Consider the following 18,976-nt stretch of genomic DNA (forward strand, 5'->3'; position numbering starts at 1 on the left):
AAACCTCCCCCCCCCCAAAAAAAAAAAAAAAAGAAGCACCAACAACAAGAACAAGAGGGAGTGACCCTTTTGCTGAGCTTTCCCCCATGCATATGTGTAATCTGAGTGATAGCTTGGCCATTCCCTTAAATTTGAAAAAAAACCAAAATGACTTAGTTGGAACAAAACTACAACTGAGGTGCACGGTGGTTAAAGCAGAGGAGAGAAGACCTGTGTTACAAGTGTGAGCCATCAGTATCACAAGAAAAGTGGTTAGGTCTTTATGAAGTTGCCTACATAAGTAACAGCATATTAGGAAAGTCAGCTTAAGCAGACATTGAGACAAACAAGTCTATAAGTAGTTTTTAGCCATGTAGTGTTTTAGTGCAACTAGTTAATGTTATAGAAAAATTACCTGTCAACAATGGAAAAACAAAGTTAGCAAAAACACACCAATGAGACAGATTTATATCTGCTTATGTGTGTATATGTGCAATTTAGAGACACATTGGTTACATTTATATGCACTTACATTCAAATTTTTTGCATGCTTTATGCATGTTTTTTTGGCTAAAATATTTCTCAGCAGTGCTTTTCATTTATGTAAAGGGTGTTACCTGATGAAGAGAATAAACCATCACAGTTATTGTGGAAAGTTTAGGTTTTAAAACTAATTTTATTTCCAAAAATTTTAACTTAGAAGCAAGAAAAAACAAACAAAAAAATCCACAATTTTCAAACACACTCTTAGATATATATCAACAATCTATTGCATTAATGAAAAGAAAGTTTTATTCTCTACTTTTCAAGTTTGTGGCTGTATATGAGGTTAGTAAAAAGAATGTCACTAATTCCATCGACCTAAGGAATATGCAAGACAACTACATTTTGTGACTTCCACACACTATTCTAGTATAATATGGATGACATATTTATTGAATCCTAATACATTTCTTGTGAAGGTTCCCCTTGCTTATCTGCAGCTTTTGTAAGAAGATACAGAGGCCTCTGGAACCCTAAGAAAAGATAAGAAACATGCAACATGTTTTATTGCATTCAGCCAAAGAACAGTGTCAGAGCCCCCTTCCAATGGACTATCAATCCATCAAAAATTATCCCTGTTTTTTTCTGAGGATTTTCCTAACACCTTGCTGGTACTGGTACCAGTTTTCACCTCTGGGCAATGGGAAGCCTCAAGACATAAAGGTGTCTTGCTCAAGAACAAATCAAAAATACCAATAAAGTTTGTTTTGTTTGTTTATGCCAGCATATTGAGCATAAAGTGGATATCTCACATGCCTACTAACAGTGGCAGATCCAGGGGGAAGGGTCCAGAGGAAGCCAAACCCTCCCCCCCCCCCTCCACCCATCAGACTTAGGGGTAAATTTTAATACTTGTTTGCTAAAAAATTCTTGCGATGGAAGCATATCATTTTACCACTAATTATGAAGTATCTAACATTTGACTTTATTTCTTAACTTATTTAGGCAATAGAATTAAAAAATTTATCTTTTTTGAATGAAAAATTTAAAAAATTCCTGGATTTGCCCCTGGCTAACCACTAGGCTACTAGGTTCCCAGAAAAATTCTTTTCAAAGCATTCACAAAATGCTATTTCACAAAAACCTTGAATGAACAACTCTGCACTTAGATACTACTCACCAGAAGCTTTGTGCTGTGGAATCTCAAGAACTTCAAAAGTAGCAAATCCCACCATGTCTGATAAAAGGTAGTCAATAAAGTGTTCAGGGCGAAAGAGAATGGCATCATAATTTGCACGGATTTTTTCCTGAAAAAATGTTGGGGATAGTAATGATAAATAAGATGCAATGGTTTATTTCCTAATCATGACTATATAAAAATATTAAATTAATATTTAAAACAAAAACTTAAAGAAAAGACTTGAGGGTGGATCTGGATGGTTAGTTTGAGGCTTATTTTCTACAAAAATGGCTTCATTGATGTTAAAATTAAATCAAATTTCTCTATAAGGAAAAAAAAGAATGAAATTAGTTTCTTAAAGCAATACTGTTGTAGAAGTTGCTAATAATACTGAGTTGAGATTGCTTTCACCTTGAGTGATACAGAAGAAAATGAAGTTTTAAACTGGGGACCTACACTATTGCATTCAGAGCCTATACAGGAAAAAGCTAGTACCTGATGGTAAATAACAGGTTTCTTGCTAAGCCCTGGTTGCTGGTGAGATTTGGCAGATGAAAAGAAGTGATTGCTGCTTTGATTTTTGGCTAGCAATTGCTTGGTTAAGCACAAAATGTACCTCTAGGGTTACACACACACAATCATTCAAATTTTCGGCTGCCTCACTGGAAATTTCAACCAAAAGCTTAATTTCTTTAGCTACAACCTTGAAATAATCACTTACTGTCAAATTTTTCTTCTTTTTGTATGAGGAAAATGGCTGAGGCTCAAGGACAAGTCTTCCACCAGGACGTAGATTGAGGAATATTCTTTTAAACATGAGTTTGAGTCCCTCATCTCCCCAGTTCAAATGGATCCACTTTGTCAAACTCAAACACAAAATCATATCATACATTGGCTTTTGTTTGGAAAGTACCTCATTACTGCAAGGAACGTAGTTTTCCTGCAAATTTCAAAAGAAAATTTCAGTAACTTTTTGACTCGCATGTTTCTGAAAAAGGAAAACAAATAAGTCCAAGGGTTCTGTCATGTCAGATTAACACAGCAACATCTGAACTTTTCAGCTTTTGTTAATCATCACAACGCTTCACAAGTGCAAAAATCCCTTAAAAAATGGAAAGAACTGATATCTGCACAAACTATTCAAAGTTAACCATGTAATGCTGGTTATGCCTTTTTAACTGAGAGCTCTTGTTGTTGTGTTCTTGACAAGCCCCAAATTTTTTTAAAAATCATACAAAAAGGATGAATTCTTCAACTTTTACTCTACTCTATTTTTTCCAACAGTCCTTCAATATTTTCAGAGAAGCATTGGGACTTATGATTACTTTAAGTATATTATTACCTGTTTGAATAGGACATTATGTGGAAATGACAGATTTTCTTCACTGCCCTGAACTACAGGTGCAGCCAGAGGTCCACTGGTGACAGAAAATGACACTGGAAAACTTGTTCCTTGTCTTGATGTCCCAGGAACAGGCACTTGATTCTGCACATAATATCGTAAATTGTTCCTTGCTGCTTTGATCAGGGCAGTATCTATGTCCATTCCTAGGATAACATGTGGGTTGAAGTCCCGTGCAATTGTTAATGTCACATGACCCACATTACAACCCAAGTCTAAAACATCCTTCCCCTCAAACCATTCTTTTTTAAAGCATTTTAGTCTTAAATCTTGGCTGGAGTTTGGGTTTCTGTAACCATAATACCTGTTATAGTTACCATAAATAAAAAGTTTTTCCTTTCTTTCACGTCTCTTTGATAAGCTTTGTTTATCTTTCTTAGAGTCTTTGCCTTTGTGTGATGCATGAGGTTTTCCTATTTCTTTAGATTTTCCAGGAGCAATTTTGGGTTTTGTCACTAAAGGAGACTGCTCCACTTCAATGACATTTGCACCTTTGTTATCAACTGCTTCTGCAGTCTGCTTTGTGATGTAGCCAGCTTTTTTGGGGGATGGATTCAAGTCTTCCTCTTTTGACAGATCATTGGTTTGTGTTGACTGAACACTACACTGGTCAGTGCAGCTTTTGCCTAATTTATCCTCAATTTTATCACAAGAAAAGTCAGTTTTTACAAGAATTTTTTTCTGCTTCTTCAGCTGGCTGATGACACCTGACTGCTCTTTTGACCCAATTTCATTTTCCCTGTCTTGATGATTATGTCCTCGCTTCTTTTTCTTGCGCTTTTTTGGTGTCACATGAGACACATTGTTTTCAGGTTCTGGCAGACAACGTTTTAAATTTAGAGGGTCTGTCTTATCACGTGGTTCTAAAACTTCAACTGGGGATGCACTGTGAACTGACATTGGGGAGGCTTGTGGGGTGACAGCTGATGGATCTCGATCTATTAAACTGTTTAAGTTCAGTGGATCTGCACTGTTCCCTCCAAAATGAAATTTCACAGCCTGGCTCTTATGAGTCTTCCTCCAAGCTTTTCCATGATTAGGTCCCAGATCTCCTTTCTGTTTGTTCTGCTTCACGGGACCAAACGAGCGAAAATCTTTCAAATTTGCTTTAAAACGCGGAGAAATTCCCTTCGTTACGTATTTCTGATTTCCAACGGGGCTTGTAAATTTCCGCTTCACTGGACTTTGCTGCTCTTTTGATTTCGAAGCCATGTGTACTGTGTTTGCAGCAAAGCTGTTTGCTTATGAAATATTAATGAAGTTAGAGGGTTACAGCCTTTACATCCCACATCAACACACTCGCATCACAAATAGAATTCGATCACTATTCCTGAGCCTCAGAACAACATCCAAAAGGAGATATCCTTGATTTCAGCGGAAACTATTCCTCTCCTCTTCCGCAGAGGACCAAGACTGCTGTGTGTTCCTTATGTTGAATTCCCAAAACTTCTTTGCAAGAATATGTGTCAATTATTGTAGCCTCGCCTCCGCGCTGAGTTTTCAAATCTCGAATTTACCTTGAAACAGCCTTGAAACGCGTACAATTTGTTCTTGGCTTCAAACGACGCACCTTTTTCAAGTAACCAGATCAAATCGTCAAATTATCGTGCGTGTTTTCATCTCCAGAGAAATGAAGAATTAAAGAGCACTTTCGCCAGACGCCAGACGCCCATTCGCACTCTCCGGGCAATCCACTGCAACGTGTTTTCATCGTTCTGGTGATGATTACTGCGCAAGTGCGGCGGACAGTTACAGTTCATTTCCAGTATTTGACGTAGTATTGGCTTGGAGAGATTCTGCTGACTAATCGGAGAAAAAGTGGTTAGGTAAGATTTCGCGGGTGCACTCGTGATCAAACTCAATGCTATATTGTTATATTTTGTTGACAAAAAAAGCGAAGATCACTTTAGAGATATCGGTAAGGGAACATTTTATGACTACATAACGACAATCTACTGTTCCTCACACAGCGTCTGCAATATTCTCGCGGCTGTGTTGACTTTATTAGGATACTGGCAGCTGCGTGCGGGCGAGTTATTCATTGTTCCAGCGAACATCTAAAGACAGTAACACAAAATATATAAGATCGGGTTTCGTGCTAACGGCGGATTTCATAACTGCAACTTGTAAAAATCGTTTAAAAATTTGAAAAGCTCCATTGTCAAGCAATTTCTTACTCCCTTTGATCGCCAGCTCTTTGTACGTTAACTTAATAATTCATAAACGTAGAAAAATGAGATTCTCATTGCTGGGACAACCACTTCACAAGTTTTTCAATTTCTGTAAACATTTTGAGCTGAAGAAAAATGTTCATTCTGTTGCAATCAACGCCCAGCGAAAAATCCTGGAGTTTGATCTTTTTTTCGGCAATTAGGGAAGTGGTGATTGTTCCTGCCCCCTTCAAATGTGTAGTCTCCGTAAATATCACCTTTCATGAATAATGTAGGGAGGTCTATGTACCGTTTTCTCTTGTAATCAAAACATTTGCCTAGCATCATCTCTACATTTTTCCATGAACATTGGGTAAATTTTTAAAAAATGATGGTGAAATATTTTCTTAGCTGTTAGTTGTCTGTTAGAGGTCATCACCAGAGGGTGGCAAAGGGTTTAAACGGGACGTGTGATTACGCCCAAAATTAATATGTGACCTGTAAATTTTACAGAAAGGCAAGGTAAGGTGAGATTTGAAGTTTTCCTCTTTAAATTCTTGATGGGTGAAATACTGTTTAAAGTACATGAACATGTGATGCTTGAATTTTTCTAAAATTTCAATCTAAGATGGGATTAGGACCTCCTCTTGCTACCCTCTACTAGGGCACTCTAAGAATGGCATTTTTTAAATCAATGTACAAAGTAAATGTTTTTTGCTCAAGTTCCTATTGGCTGTAAACTCCCAACCATGCATTGAGTAATATTTGCCTTTTGTTACAGCTATGACTTTTTGTTGAAAAATCTTGGCTCTGGATGGAAGCACTCTGGAAGACCAAAGCTGCATGTGGAGGGTTTGAGAGCATCATGCAGATATCTAGATCTTTTGGTTCATTTTCATCGGAAAGAACTTTAATCTGTTAGATGGTCTCTCATCTGACCCAAGCTGGCTCCAGCATGGCTCCAATAATTGGACAAACAAAGAAAATTCATGATGGTGTTTCGCACTCTCCTTCATCACCAAGACAACAGAGAACATTTACATTTGAGTTAAAGGAGACATTTGTGCGACAAACTGTAATGATGTCTCTTTGGTACCTTTTTAGTTTCGGTTCAATTATATCAAACAAGTACATCTTGTCAACATTAGATGGTGATGCCAGCCTACTTGGTGAGACCCAAATGGTGTGTTCTGTGCTATTTGGAGCAGTCAAGATGTATCTACCCTGCTGCTTGTTCCATCGGACTTCAGGCCATCACCAAGATGGCCCTAAATTTCATTTTTTTCGTAACATGGCAATTTTAGGTTGGATGAGGTGAAATTATTATTCATTACTTTTATGTTCCAATTAAATCATTACTGGTATAATTGATAAATAACAAATCATAAGTCAAAATGGGCTGAAATCACATTAGCATGAAATTCATTTTATCAGAGTTTCCAAAAGGTGATCTGGAAAATGCAAAATTCTGGTCAGAATACTGGGTGGCATTTGTCATTCTGTTTGAAATGTTTTGTCATTTAGGGCAAATGGTTTATCCTGTTCAGTTTTTTCAGACTTTCTTTTAAAAACAAAATTGATCAGAAATGTTCACAACTCAGTTTTTTCTTCATTATATTGAAGCAAATTAGACAGGCAGAGTCCAAAATTAACTTTTTTACTCAGGGGCTAAATGGAGACTGGGTTAACACTTTTGTTTCAATTATTCATTGATCCAATACCAAATTATACAAATTAACAGTGAGGAGAATTACTTATGAGATCTTGGGAGTGAAGGGTTAAATGCTTTGCTTGTGATCGAATCCTAACTCCAGATCAAGTGAGTATCAGATGAAAAGTAATAAAGCCTGTCTGCCTTTTTTTCCCCTTTTATAGGTTTGCTACCATAGTGTGTTCTCTCATTACTCTGAAGTATGTAGCTGTTTCTTTCTCTGAAACCATAAAATCTTCAGCTCCAATTTTCACAGCAATTATAGCTTGGCTTATGTTAGGTAAGTATGAAAAATAAAATTTGTGATCCAAAAGACTTCCCTTACTTCCTCTTGCTTATCATCTTCCTTCTTGAGGGATATTTCTCTCCTTTCCAGCCTTCCCTTGCATTAAAATTGAAGATGACAGTCAATAATTTCATAAAGAGATATCATAAAATTCCGAAAATAAGCCCCACCGTGTATAAGCCCATTCATATAGAAGCCTCCCAAATCTGAAACACAAAAATACCTCCTATAACAAGCCTCCAAATACAAGCCCCCATTATCCTCATTAATACAAACCAAAGCAAACTAAACATAATCACCACTATCAGGAAGTCTTTTTTAGTCATAAAAGAATTATTCCGTGCACTGAAGCAATGTGGTCAACAAGTGTTGAAGTTTATTGTCTTTTACAAGGTTCACTCTTCACTCACACTTTGAATTCCTTTGGTCCATAGACAAAGTATTTGCAAGGAAGTGCAATCCCACCACCCTGAACCCAAACTCCCTCGATTGCTCCTCGAATGATATGAGCTTTCATAGTTAGCATGAACTTTGAGCCTGAACTATGTTACCATTTTTACTGTATTTCTGCTCTAATAAAGTTTATTGCCATTGTGTTTGAACTTGGCATTTTCAGTGTGATTAATTTGTGATGAATTTCTAGCCAAAATCCTAATATTACCAGTTGCATATTCAAACAATTTTGGCACAAATTTCCCTCCAATTATAAGCCCAGTCAATTTTGAAATGCAAATTTCCCTCCTATAATAAGCCCCTCTGAATATATAAGCCCCTTCCAAAAATAAGCCCCTCAAAAAGGTCCTTTGAAAAATATAAGCCCCGGGGCTTATTTTTAGAATTTTACAGTATTATGCATGCACCCTCCAGATTCACACCAGTAATATAGGCTGGCAAGGGATCTTTTAGAGGTCTTTAAACTTGACTTTTGGTGGCAAATTTTTACTGGAAAATGGCATATTTCGAGAAGACCAATTGGAGGGCTCAGAGCAAGAACGATCCCTTGATTTTTCGGCCATTTTTGAAAGTGTTCAGAAGTAGTTGAATTTTGGCATGTGGACACTTTCAAAAATGGCCGAAAAATCAAGGGATCGTTCTTGCTCTGAGCCCTCCAATTACCCTTATTAATAACCATGTTCCCTTAAGTAACAAACTTCTTCAAGGATGTGAATGGATGTCTCACTTACCCAAAAAACTCCAGAAATCTGGATATAAAAAGAAACTTTCTTTTTCATTTTTTTGTATTGTTTGTTTTTATAGGTGACAAATCAAGTGTATTTGTGAATCTGTCTCTTCTTCCAATCATGGCTGGTCTGTCACTTTGTACTGCTTCAGAGCTCAGCTTCAACATGGTTGGATTTATATCTGCTCTTCTAAATAATGTCATGGATTGGTGAGTTGGAGAGTTGAATAATGTTATGGATTGGTGTTAGCATGAACTAGACTTTTTTAAACTATGTGAAGAGATGTAATTCCTTTTTAGGGTGTTTTTTTGTTGTGTGAATATTGCACACTTTTGACAGTCACAAATTTTGATCTCAAACATTTTTTTTTACTGTGATGTAGTGCTCAGCTCCTTCCTTCCCACTTCTTGTTTATGCATCTAACTTTAAACTGTTTAACCCCTTAACTCCCAAGATATCATTAGTAATTCTCCTTACTGTCTGCCATACAATTCATATGATGTTAGTTAGGAGAATTTGGAATTGGATCAACCAATAATCCCCTAATTGATATTTGTCTTTATTCTCACTACTTGTCTGCTTAATATTGTACTGATAGTGTAGGGAGAAATTCTGTCTAGGTCACTCCAGTGGGACTTAAAGGGTTAATTTTTTTGAAGAAAAAAAAGAGTTTTATTACTTAGCATATATGTGATAGCCACAAGCTGGAGGTGATTTAACTTTTACAAGGTTTCAGCTCAAGAAGCCTTTTAAAAAGATTATGATGATTATTGTGAATTTAGATATTATTTGGTGAATATTAAGAATTCTGAAATTTTGTAATTTTTTCCAGTTAATAAGTTAAAATAATTGTTTTTCTCATTTACTTGATAGTTTTCAGAATGTGTTTTCAAAGAAGCTTCTAAGTAGTGATCATCCCTACAGGTAAGCCAAAGTGTCAAATGACTTCATATTCTTTCCATCAATGAAAGTGTTCAGGAGTTGTTTACCTCCCCACCCCCTCCTTCACTCACAATTGCATGAAGAAAATCACTCAGTTTAGTAGTAATAAGCAATCCTATTGTTGCAAGAATTCTTGGCGTGGGGGTCTGGACCTTCTTGATCTGCCACTGCATTTGATTACTGCTGTTCCTGGATTCTTTCCTTTTTTTTCTCGGATTGATCTTAAATTATTAACATCAAGCTACCTCCCCCATTCCAAGGTGATAGCTTTTATTTCTGTAGAAAATTGATGGATAATTTGAGCACAGTTAAGGGTAATCTGAGCTTTCTAGTCTTGTGCAAAGGAGTGGGTTATTGATGTATAGGTCACTGTGCTGTATTTGGCATTAGAGTGTCCAGATGCCTCCCTTTCATTGATGTAAAAGCTTCCACAACATCACTTCTTGGAAACCATTCCAGTTTTTGAGCTCTGGGTGTTGCTAAAATTTTATCTGGGACACCTTTGTTGTGATTCTCATGGTGTGACAATTTGCCTGGAAAGGTCAGAAATATATTTAGCTACAAGGTCTTAAAACTGTAGGTCCAACCATGTCCATTTGTTTAATTTTTCACTCTATTAATGAAGTTTCATTTGTTCTTTCAGTCCACCAGAACTTCAGTTTTATACCAGTGCTGCTGCAATTGCTGTTCAACTACCTTTCTGGTTTTTCCTGGTATAATTTACAAGTTTTCTTTTGTACCATATTAAAGGATCCTAGTCAACCATGCCTGTTCTGTGGATTTGTAGGAACACCAACAATTTTCCCAGCAATAATCTATGCAAATCAATGATTCAGAAATACTGAATCAAAATTAGGCAATAATAAATTTCAGTTGTAACTGAGATACAATGTATGTCTGCAAGGATTCATGAAGATTTAGAAGGTTACTGCAAGCAAAACAAACTAACAAACAACAGGGTTTGCAGGGGTGATGCCAAATTAAATAAAAATGGTAGATTACATGGTACATAAGCCAAATTTTATGCTTGGCTAGGATCCTTAAATCTGCACATCACTGATAACTATTTCAAGCTGGCCACTTTATCTGAGCCTTTATGGTAACAAACATCTTGCAAATATTACAGCATGGACAAGGATATCACTAGGCTGACCATTCATATTGCCTAGTATGTAAGCACAGTTCCAACTATGATTTATTTGGCCTGCAAGCAATGTATCCTTGGAAGTGAGCTGCAATGTAAGCAACTGCATATAAAAAGCCTGAGAAAATTCAGGCTTTTGATGGTTAGTATCGATAAAGTATGGGTTTGAATGTCATTTAACCCTGAATTTTGCTTTTCAGGCTTCTTTTCTGCAACTGTTAAAATTACAAATCACCTGCAAGTATTGTAGCTCTACTTGTGAACGAGAATCTACAATCTTGTAATTTTTATGTTGAGTTCTTTTTTGAAGGAATTCAGATTGATCAACTCTTTAGTCTCCTGTGTCTAAATTGATGACAAATCATAATTGTACCTCTTTCAAAATTTATTTTTTTCATCTGTTCCATAAAAGAGAAACTTGTGTAGAAAATGTTGTAGAGCTGAAATGGAATGGATTGGAAATGAAGCTCACATCTCCCTTGCAAATCCTAAGTGCAGATTTTGTTGGATGCATTAACTATTTTTGTTTTGACCTTTCATGTCTTGTAGGAGTGGCCTGGAGAAATAAAGTTGAAAGAGGATAGACATTTGATTTTTATGTTGCTGTTGAATGGATTTATGTTCTACATGCAAAGTCTTACAGCATTTGGACTGATGTCTTTGATTTCTCCTGTTACATTTAGGTGAGTAATTTTGTTCTTGATGAGAAAATCATTCTATTTTCACTATCATCGAGAATTACATCCTATGACCCTATCTGAGCATGGTAAAGCTTGGACAAGGCACACATGGCGCACACACAAAAAATGGAAATAGCACATATCATTTAGCTGTTTTTTTTTGTTTCGTTTTTTTTTTTTTGTGACCAACAAAAAATCTTATGCTTTAAAAGTCAAGCCCACTTTAAGAGATACTTTGGATTTATCAACTAAGTTGATGGTGTAAATTGGCCACCATAGAGAGTTTCTAAAGCTGACTTTTCAAGCATTAGCCCTCAGTCAGATCTGTTACTTGAGATAGATGTATTTCTCATAACAATACTGTCTGTTTCTATTTAGTGTCTCCAACACAGCAAAGAGAGCCTTGTTGATCTGGTTGTCTGTCTTAGTGTTTGGTAATGAGGTCACAACCCTTAGTGCCATAGGAACTATTATGGTGACATGTGGAGTCTTCTTATACCAAAGAGCCAAAAGTCATCAGAAAAAAGTCAAGGAAAAGGACAGAGAAGACATAGAACATGAGGAAGTCTAAACAAGAGGCTCAGTGTAGAACATGCTGAGAAATCCTGGCAATTGATTCAGTGTGTCTTATTTGAATCAGGGTCTTGAGGTGCTGTTTCATGAGGCCCTGGTAGGCTTCTCTATTTAGATGGCGTGAGTGATTTTCAGAATTTGTTACCAAGACCCTTTACAGTGCTTTTAATATACCTCAGGCCAATGGAATAATGACAAGCAATCAGAGGGTAGGACTGAATTTTACATTCAAAAAAAGTTCTTATCCCGCCAGTCATATTTTGCATAAAAAACAGTGAAATTTGAACTTATTTGTTGACTTGTGACATTCAATTATCTTCTGTGTTGTAACATGTTAGAATCAAGGAAGGTAAGATCCACCTGCCAACGCCACTTTAAAAAAGGAAACAAAATTCTGTTTTTGAGTCCAAATTTGTTTATAAGGTTTGGTGAGAACAGATCCTTAGCACACAATTTTCATCAAAATAATAAATGTAACAAAGCAATATAACTGCCGGGTTAGGTTAAGGAAATTGTAAGAAAAAAAGTTATCCTTGCAGAAACAACTAGTGAATAATAAAATTGGGGAAATTTTTTAGCTTTAATTTACCTGCCTAACATGTACAATATAGATGTCTTTCTTAAGTTAACAAGCCAATAGGTCAAAATTAAATGTCATCCTAAGACCCATTTAGTAATTTAAAAAAAGAAAGGGTCCTGGTAACTAAACAGGCCTGTAAAGTTCTTCTGTTTTCACTCAAGGTAGGGGTTTTAAAAGTTTTGAAAATTATACTTTGAAACCATCACCTAAAGAAAAAAAATGGACTGGTTAGGGTACCAGAACCTGCTTATTTATTCTTCAAATCTTGATTAAAAAATAAGGCTTCTGGTCCATTAAGTTACTGGGACTTTTGAGAAATGGGTCCCCAGACTGAACATTTTCAAAAGGATGAAGTGGTTCAAAAATGGTACTATTGTAAGATTTTTTAAATTTTTTTCAAGACCACATACACCAAGAGAAGCCCATTACATGAGGTAGTTGACAGATCAACTTATCACTTAGTAGTTACATGGTTTCTTACAATTCTTTGGTAAATCCATGCCTCTTAACCGTTTCATTCCCAGATCTCATTAGTACTTCTCCTTGCTGTATGCTGTAAAATTCTCATGATATTAGTTTGGAGAATTTGGTATTGGCTCAAGTAATAATTCCCCCAATTGGTATTTTTCTTTATGCTCATTACTGCTTGATATTGCATCAATATCATAAGAATTCTGGCTTTGTCACTCACGAGAGTTAAAGGTTAAAGAATACACTAGTAAGTACTATTTAAATTGACTATCAACTTGATGTAAATTCCCTTTGTATATTTTTAATTACTGGTAAAGGTTTGTTTCAACTTTGATAAATTGCAAATGTCACAAAATCAACATAGTTTCTCAAAAATTGTTCAAGCCTATTTTGAAATATTTTTTAAAGTCTGCACCCCAGCCCCTTTCGTTTGGAATAATTTCTGTTTGAAACTTCATATGTTTATTAAGTAGTAATCAGTATTTACCTCATTAAATGAAATATCATAGAAGCTTGTTAAAGAGGTGAAAAATGATGATATTGATAATTTTAGTGACTAATTTATAGACTTAGAGAAATACAGATGATATGTGTGAAGTTTATTTGAAATAAACAAAAATGACTCTCTGAATCCTCATTAAATGTTGGTTACTTTGGTTTTTCTTTTGGTCATTAGAATCACAGGGGATGGTTTGAAAAAATAAGTTCCTCTAAAGCTCAAGATCTCATTAGTAATACTCCTTACAGTCTGCCATAAAATTCTCATCATGCTAGTTCTGAGATTTGACTCTGGATCAACCAGAAAATCCTCAAACTTATATTTTTCTTTATTCTCTTCACCTGTCTGATTTACATTGTACTGATATTGTAAGGAGAAACTCTGTCTTGGTCACCCATGGGAGGCAAAGGGTTTACAAGTTCTTGGTAATGTGGGATAGAGATAGCTAGGTTCATTTAGTGAGCCACACACAATGAATGTGACATAGGTAGAACATGTATAAGATGCATAAAATAAGATGACTTTTACTATTCATTCATGGTATTTCTATGAACCCCATCAAATTCTTATTGATCAACCACTTACCCACTTAAATACAATCACCACAGGAAAAAAAATTAAAACAACAGATGCTTCTTTTCTTAGAGGCAGCATTTAAATAACATACTGTCTCATACTGTCAACTCAATTTATAACATAGCTAGTAAATTTGTCTAATCAAATTCAATTGCTTGAGCATGCTTCATATTCCTATTGTGCACGCTCATGACGTCAGCAAACATATCCCTCGAGAAAAAAATTTTCCATCGGGTTGAAAATGCTATAAAACAATTGGTTCATGCGTCAGCTGTGGGGTCATCGAGATATGAAGCACTTGGGAAGTTAAGAGCACTCAAGAAGCTAGAGTTACTCTCGGCTGTGCTTTGAGCAACTCTTACGCATCTTTCATGCTCTCCAAACTTCCCGCGTGCTTCATATCTCGATGAACACACACTGATGTTTGAACCAATTGTTTATTTGCTCTAACATCATGTTAAGACTGACTCAGGGGTGGGTTGTTCCAAAACTGAACTCCACTGTGAGCAAAGCTTCTCTTTAGGGAAGCAGTGCATTGCTGGAGAAGAGTTAGTTTGTTCTCTGCCTCAATTTTTTAGGACAAACATAAGCATCCAGGTTGATGTGACAAACAAATCTTGGTCAAAGATTCTTGTACCATCAAAATATCCCAGTTCACTTTGTTAAGTAACTTCTTAAAAATTACTTCTCTTCATGGTTTGTTGCTTTCCTTGAAAAGAGACTTCTAACATATTGAAAAGCACTGAGTCCCCTCTTTATCCAGGAGATTGGAGAGGAAATTTTTCCCCAAAAGGCTTTTATTCTTGATGGCCTCTTCCAAATGCCAACACCTTTCTTTTCAGCAGATATTTCTGCCTTCAGGAGTTGTCTTTGAAGTTTTTGATAAACTGGACTGTTGACAAGTGTGGGAACATGACATGTGACTGCTACACCTTGATGCAGCAATTCTTGGTTTACACATATAGATGAAAACCAGTTCTGAAAACAGGCATCAACACAATTAACCGACATTGCATAATTATGCCTTTAGATTTTTAAAATGCCTGTGAAAGTAAAATGGCTTGAACCTATAAGGAAAAAAGCATCTTATCTACCCAGCCTAAATGCGAACAAAAACAGTGCAACAACTTCTTTGCTTCTTCATGTGCAAACCAAATTAGACACCTTGACGGCAAAAACTCTCATCATTAAATAGTTTAAATAAAACCTGATTTGTACCAAGGGAATTCCCCTTCTCAGGCTCCTTTCTTGTCAAATTATTATTTTTTTCAAAACATGTTCAGACTGAATATGAAAGCAGTTTTGCCATGATGAACACTACTTAACCCTTTACCAGCCTGACATCAGTATGCATATTCTCCATACTGTTGCCCATACATTTCCAAAGAGGCTGACAAGGAGAATTTTTTTCACAATCAAGAGCTACTTTAGTTAGTGATCATCTCCTATTCTCACTCATGATTTTCATGTTTGAATGAGGGATGATATAATAAGTAGAAATTAGATGCCAGTCACTCTTAGGGGCCAAGGGGTTAAGTAGTTGTGAAAAAAGGCCTGATAAATAATTCAGGCCAGTATGGGATTTGAACCCAGAACCTCTGTGATACCAGTGCAGTGCTGTACCAACTGAGCTAACAAGCAAACCAGGAGCTGGTTAGTATTTTGGTTTGTAATAAACCTGTAAAGTGATAAATCAGTGACTGTGAATGTGAAAATCATTTATGTGAACTGTCATTTAAGAAATGAATATAAAGACAATCTTCCCAGTAATGAACTCTGCTTAAGCAGGCCTAATTTTCACCACTGCTTAAGTACTATTCATTACTGCAAAGATCACTTTCATATTCATCTATAAAACTGCAGAAAATGTATTGGATTTCCATATATTCAGGGTCATACATGTTCTGACTATTGGCTTGTTTATCTGAAATTCAACTTACTTTAAAATTAAAAAAAGACATTTCAAGACATTGTAATGTTTTGTCGTGTTTATATAGTGAATATTCATGAGTTTAGATGTACCACAAAGAACAATGGTATTGAGTGGACAGATCCATCATGGCTGCAAGTAAATGAATGATTGTCCTGTCTATTAAAATTTGTTGGTTCATCTTAGCTATCCTAAGTTATCTTTAAGAGAGAACTTTAACAGGTATGACAGCCACTGAGAGATAATTAAGAGCCTTTCTCAGGGGTTATGGCTACCTGTAATTACCAGTTGCCATCTTAACACAACTGCAAAACAATTTATTTGCTATGAAAAACCCTGTATACAAGTTGCCTGGGAGGAAAGTAGTCACACTAAAGTCACACAACTACAACAGCATAAGTTAGCACACTAACATAAAATGCACCATGGTGTAATAACTAATTTTGTGACCACACTAGGAGCAGGTAACATATCTACCTTTTTCTTGTACACCATGCAGTCCAATGTATGCTTTTTGGTGACTTGGAAAGGAGTAATTTTAACATCAGCTGACATCAGATGGCCTGAAAGCCATTGGTGCCCACCTTCCCTGAATTCCACACCTATAAGACTGATGGCTAGAAGACTGGATTGTTTTGAGGCCTCTAATGAAAAAGTACATAAAATGTTTTAAGTCTCTAAGTTCTTTTTGGGCCGAAAAGACATCTGGATATTCTCTCCATTATTCAAAAATTAGACTATCTGTAATTAGAAGGTTGGGATTGGAACTGGTGCCTCCTGGATATTAATTGGGTAGTGTTCCTAACTTAGCCATATGTTGGGAGTACGATCATGTCCATGGTTATTTTCTGCTTTTATTTCTGAAATTCTTTTGATTGCAACCAATCTGCAATGATCATTTCTTTACTTGAATGAGAATTGTTACAGTCCAGCCTATAACCTGAAATTTAGAAAGAGTCACAAAGCTGATGTTTCTTCATTAGAGTGAATGACGAATGGCTAGGCTCAAAACATCAGCTTTGTAACTCTTTACAGTGGCCAATTTAAGGTATCAACTCAGTTGACAATACCAAATTACCCTGCTATACTCTCACACTGATGCAGTACCACAGTTTCTTTAGAAACTTACAAGCTGAGGTAGCCTTACTCCTAAAAAAATCTTCTAAAATGATGAGACAAATGAGGATGGGCATCATGTGGATGTTTCTCTGACAAAAAATGACCTTCACTCATAGGGGAAAAAAATTTATTCCTGTAGTAAATTGAGAACCAACCTGTATCAGATGAATACTTGAGTCTCCTGAGCAAAGGAATATGATAAACACCAAGAGTGTTGTCTGGCCTAACCTCGCATACATGGCCACGAAAGGTGATGTTCTTGGCAACAAATTCTTTTGGGATGTCAGAGACAACTTTAAAATGCCTAAACTAAGCAACAATGTTTCATTCAGTCTGGTTATAGTTCAATCCCTTGTCTGAGCAAGGCAACCAGCCTTTACACCCAAACATCAGTATACATTTTCATCATACTGTTCTCAATACATTTCCTAAGGTGCAGACAAGGAGATTTTGTTGAACAATCAAAAGCCTCTTTAGTTGGTGATCATTTCCTTTATTTTCATGACCTCAACGTTTGTTTTAGGGGGGATACTAATAGGGGGAAAATAGTTTCTAATCACTCTTAGGGGTTTAAGGGTTAAGAAAAAACAAGGACACCAGCACTTGATGGTGCACGGATTTTTAGGTCTTGCATCACGAGAGAATACACTTAAGCTTTTTAGGCACCTGTATGATGAAAGTCTTTCTCCACCGAAAAGTAATTTGAAGTTGGCATTTTATTTGGATTTGAAGAAAGAAAAAAAAAACATCAGGGTTTTCTGTAACTTTTACTGTGTGGGGTATTTATGTTAACCTTTTGACCCCTGAATCACACATTCAGGTCACAAGAATAAAGAAAATGATCATCAACCAAAGGAGCTCTTGATTGTTAAACAAATTCTCCTTCTCAGCACCTAAGGAAATGTATAGAGAACAGTAGGGAATGTAGGGAGAATATACAGAATACACTGTGTAGTTTCTACAATAGTATTATCCATTGGCTCTCACAAAGATTTTCTGATCCCTGCCTAATAATTATATCAGAACACTTACCACATATGTTCTCCTTGCAATCAGTATAATTCCAGCTCCAGCCAGAACCCAGGAAACATTCTGTGGAAAGCATATCTATGATTATTATATACTAATAATGTCACTTTCCTAGGGAAAAAAAAATTGAGAACAGGCTAGATCAGGCTAAAACTGCCAACTGCAGAGATCCTCCCTAAACAGGTAATTGCAATTTTGAAAACAAAGAGTAAATCACCAAGGAATGTTAATTTCACAAAATGTTGAATACTATTTGTGTACAAATGAATATGTTCATATACATATATATATACGTATATTGTTACTAGACCTCTTTGAATGCATTTACAACTGAAGGCATAGCCAGCCTCAAACTTACAATTTTTTGCCCGCTTGACTTTTAGAACATGACTCTTGCAGATGTTGAAACTAAAATTGAACTTTCTTATGGAACAGGCCTACAACAAGTCCAAAAAGCTGGCTACACTCCTGACACCTGCATGTTTTTTAAAACATTCTGTAACATTCCTTTAAGGGTGACTTCAGAAGAATATAGAAAAGTACCTTAGAGCAATTCCATGTGTTACATTAATCAATTGATTAAGAGTCCCTGAGGCAGGGTTGTTTAGGGTTTAAAGTTGCTCTTATGTTTCCATGGGTTAATTGATGCACCAACACCGCTGGGAACGGAATTCATTAGTCTGTTTCACTGGAGTTATCATAAAATTGCTAAAATAGTGAGATAAATAAGTTTTGCATAGCTTAGATCTTTTTAATATCGTTTTATCGTGCATCTATAAAGTCAAGTGATCCAGGAAAAGAAAGAACGTTATAACCTTATTAAAACACCCTTTCTTTTCTCACCCTAAAACCTCTCAAATGGTTGTCGATAGAATCTGTGATCCTTGTCAAAATATCAACTTTATCGTCTTCATCGTGTTTTTCTCCCATTTCGACAGCCATATTTCCCGCTTTTGCGTGATTTCCGACAATTTCCGAAGAGAAAACGACATCTTTACATCGGAATCATCCCAAATAAGGGAATATCCGTGCACGTGCTTCCAACCGGTGACATCACAAGT

The 18,976-nt window shown here is 36.2% G+C and overlaps 3 protein-coding genes across 3 annotated transcripts; 1 reads left to right on the top strand and 2 right to left on the bottom strand.

Annotated features, from left to right (window-relative positions):
• Window positions 1-37: 37 nt before the first annotated feature.
• On the bottom strand, window positions 38-4,769 carry LOC131793894 (probable RNA methyltransferase CG1239). Its single transcript, XM_059111400.2, has 4 exons — window positions 2,985-4,769; window positions 2,364-2,582; window positions 1,643-1,769; window positions 38-995 (listed from the first exon to the last, which is right to left on the bottom strand). The coding sequence occupies exons 1-4, from the start codon at window positions 4,254-4,256 to the stop codon at window positions 922-924; spliced, it is 1,692 nt and encodes a 563-aa protein (XP_058967383.2). The 5' UTR covers window positions 4,257-4,769; the 3' UTR covers window positions 38-921.
• An 83-nt stretch (window positions 4,770-4,852) lies between these two features.
• On the top strand, window positions 4,853-13,393 carry LOC131793895 (solute carrier family 35 member E2A-like). Its single transcript, XM_059111401.2, has 8 exons — window positions 4,853-4,962; window positions 5,976-6,508; window positions 7,070-7,185; window positions 8,449-8,581; window positions 9,246-9,296; window positions 9,958-10,027; window positions 11,008-11,141; window positions 11,517-13,393. The coding sequence occupies exons 2-8, from the start codon at window positions 6,117-6,119 to the stop codon at window positions 11,707-11,709; spliced, it is 1,089 nt and encodes a 362-aa protein (XP_058967384.1). The 5' UTR covers window positions 4,853-4,962; window positions 5,976-6,116; the 3' UTR covers window positions 11,710-13,393.
• A 171-nt stretch (window positions 13,394-13,564) lies between these two features.
• On the bottom strand, window positions 13,565-18,876 carry LOC131793896 (protein C3orf33). Its single transcript, XM_059111402.2, has 5 exons — window positions 18,759-18,876; window positions 17,919-17,978; window positions 17,042-17,195; window positions 16,245-16,411; window positions 13,565-14,815 (listed from the first exon to the last, which is right to left on the bottom strand). Exons 1-5 carry the CDS (start codon window positions 18,855-18,857, stop codon window positions 14,519-14,521), a joined length of 777 nt encoding a protein of 258 aa, XP_058967385.1. The 5' UTR covers window positions 18,858-18,876; the 3' UTR covers window positions 13,565-14,518.
• Window positions 18,877-18,976: the final 100 nt, after the last annotated feature.

Source organism: Pocillopora verrucosa, chromosome 9, assembly GCF_036669915.1.
Source record: "Pocillopora verrucosa isolate sample1 chromosome 9, ASM3666991v2, whole genome shotgun sequence".
NCBI lineage: Eukaryota > Metazoa > Cnidaria > Anthozoa > Scleractinia > Pocilloporidae > Pocillopora > Pocillopora verrucosa.

Excerpts from the sequence above, each read along its gene's own strand:
- LOC131793895 (XM_059111401.2), top strand. The coding sequence starts at position 6,117 with ATGGTCTCTCATCTGACCCAAGCTGGCTCCAGCATGGCTCCAATAATT. Across the intron at positions 6,509-7,069 it reads GCAATTTTAGGTTGGATGAG|GTTTGCTACCATAGTGTGTT; the intron begins GTGAAATTATTA and ends CCCCTTTTATAG. Across the intron at positions 10,028-11,007 it reads TACCTTTCTGGTTTTTCCTG|GAGTGGCCTGGAGAAATAAA; the intron begins GTATAATTTACA and ends CATGTCTTGTAG.
- LOC131793896 (XM_059111402.2), bottom strand. The coding sequence starts at position 18,857 with ATGGCTGTCGAAATGGGAGAAAAACACGATGAAGACGATAAAGTTGAT. Across the intron at positions 17,979-18,758 it reads ACCATTTGAGAGGTTTTAGG|AATGTTTCCTGGGTTCTGGC; the intron begins GTGAGAAAAGAA and ends TGCTTTCCACAG. Across the intron at positions 16,412-17,041 it reads CAAGTATTCATCTGATACAG|AGGCCTCAAAACAATCCAGT; the intron begins GTTGGTTCTCAA and ends CTTTTTCATTAG.
- LOC131793894 (XM_059111400.2), bottom strand. The coding sequence starts at position 4,256 with ATGGCTTCGAAATCAAAAGAGCAGCAAAGTCCAGTGAAGCGGAAATTT. Across the intron at positions 1,770-2,363 it reads AAAAGAAGAAAAATTTGACA|GAAAAAATCCGTGCAAATTA; the intron begins GTAAGTGATTAT and ends ACATTTTTTCAG. Across the intron at positions 996-1,642 it reads TCCACAGCACAAAGCTTCTG|GGTTCCAGAGGCCTCTGTAT; the intron begins GTGAGTAGTATC and ends ATCTTTTCTTAG.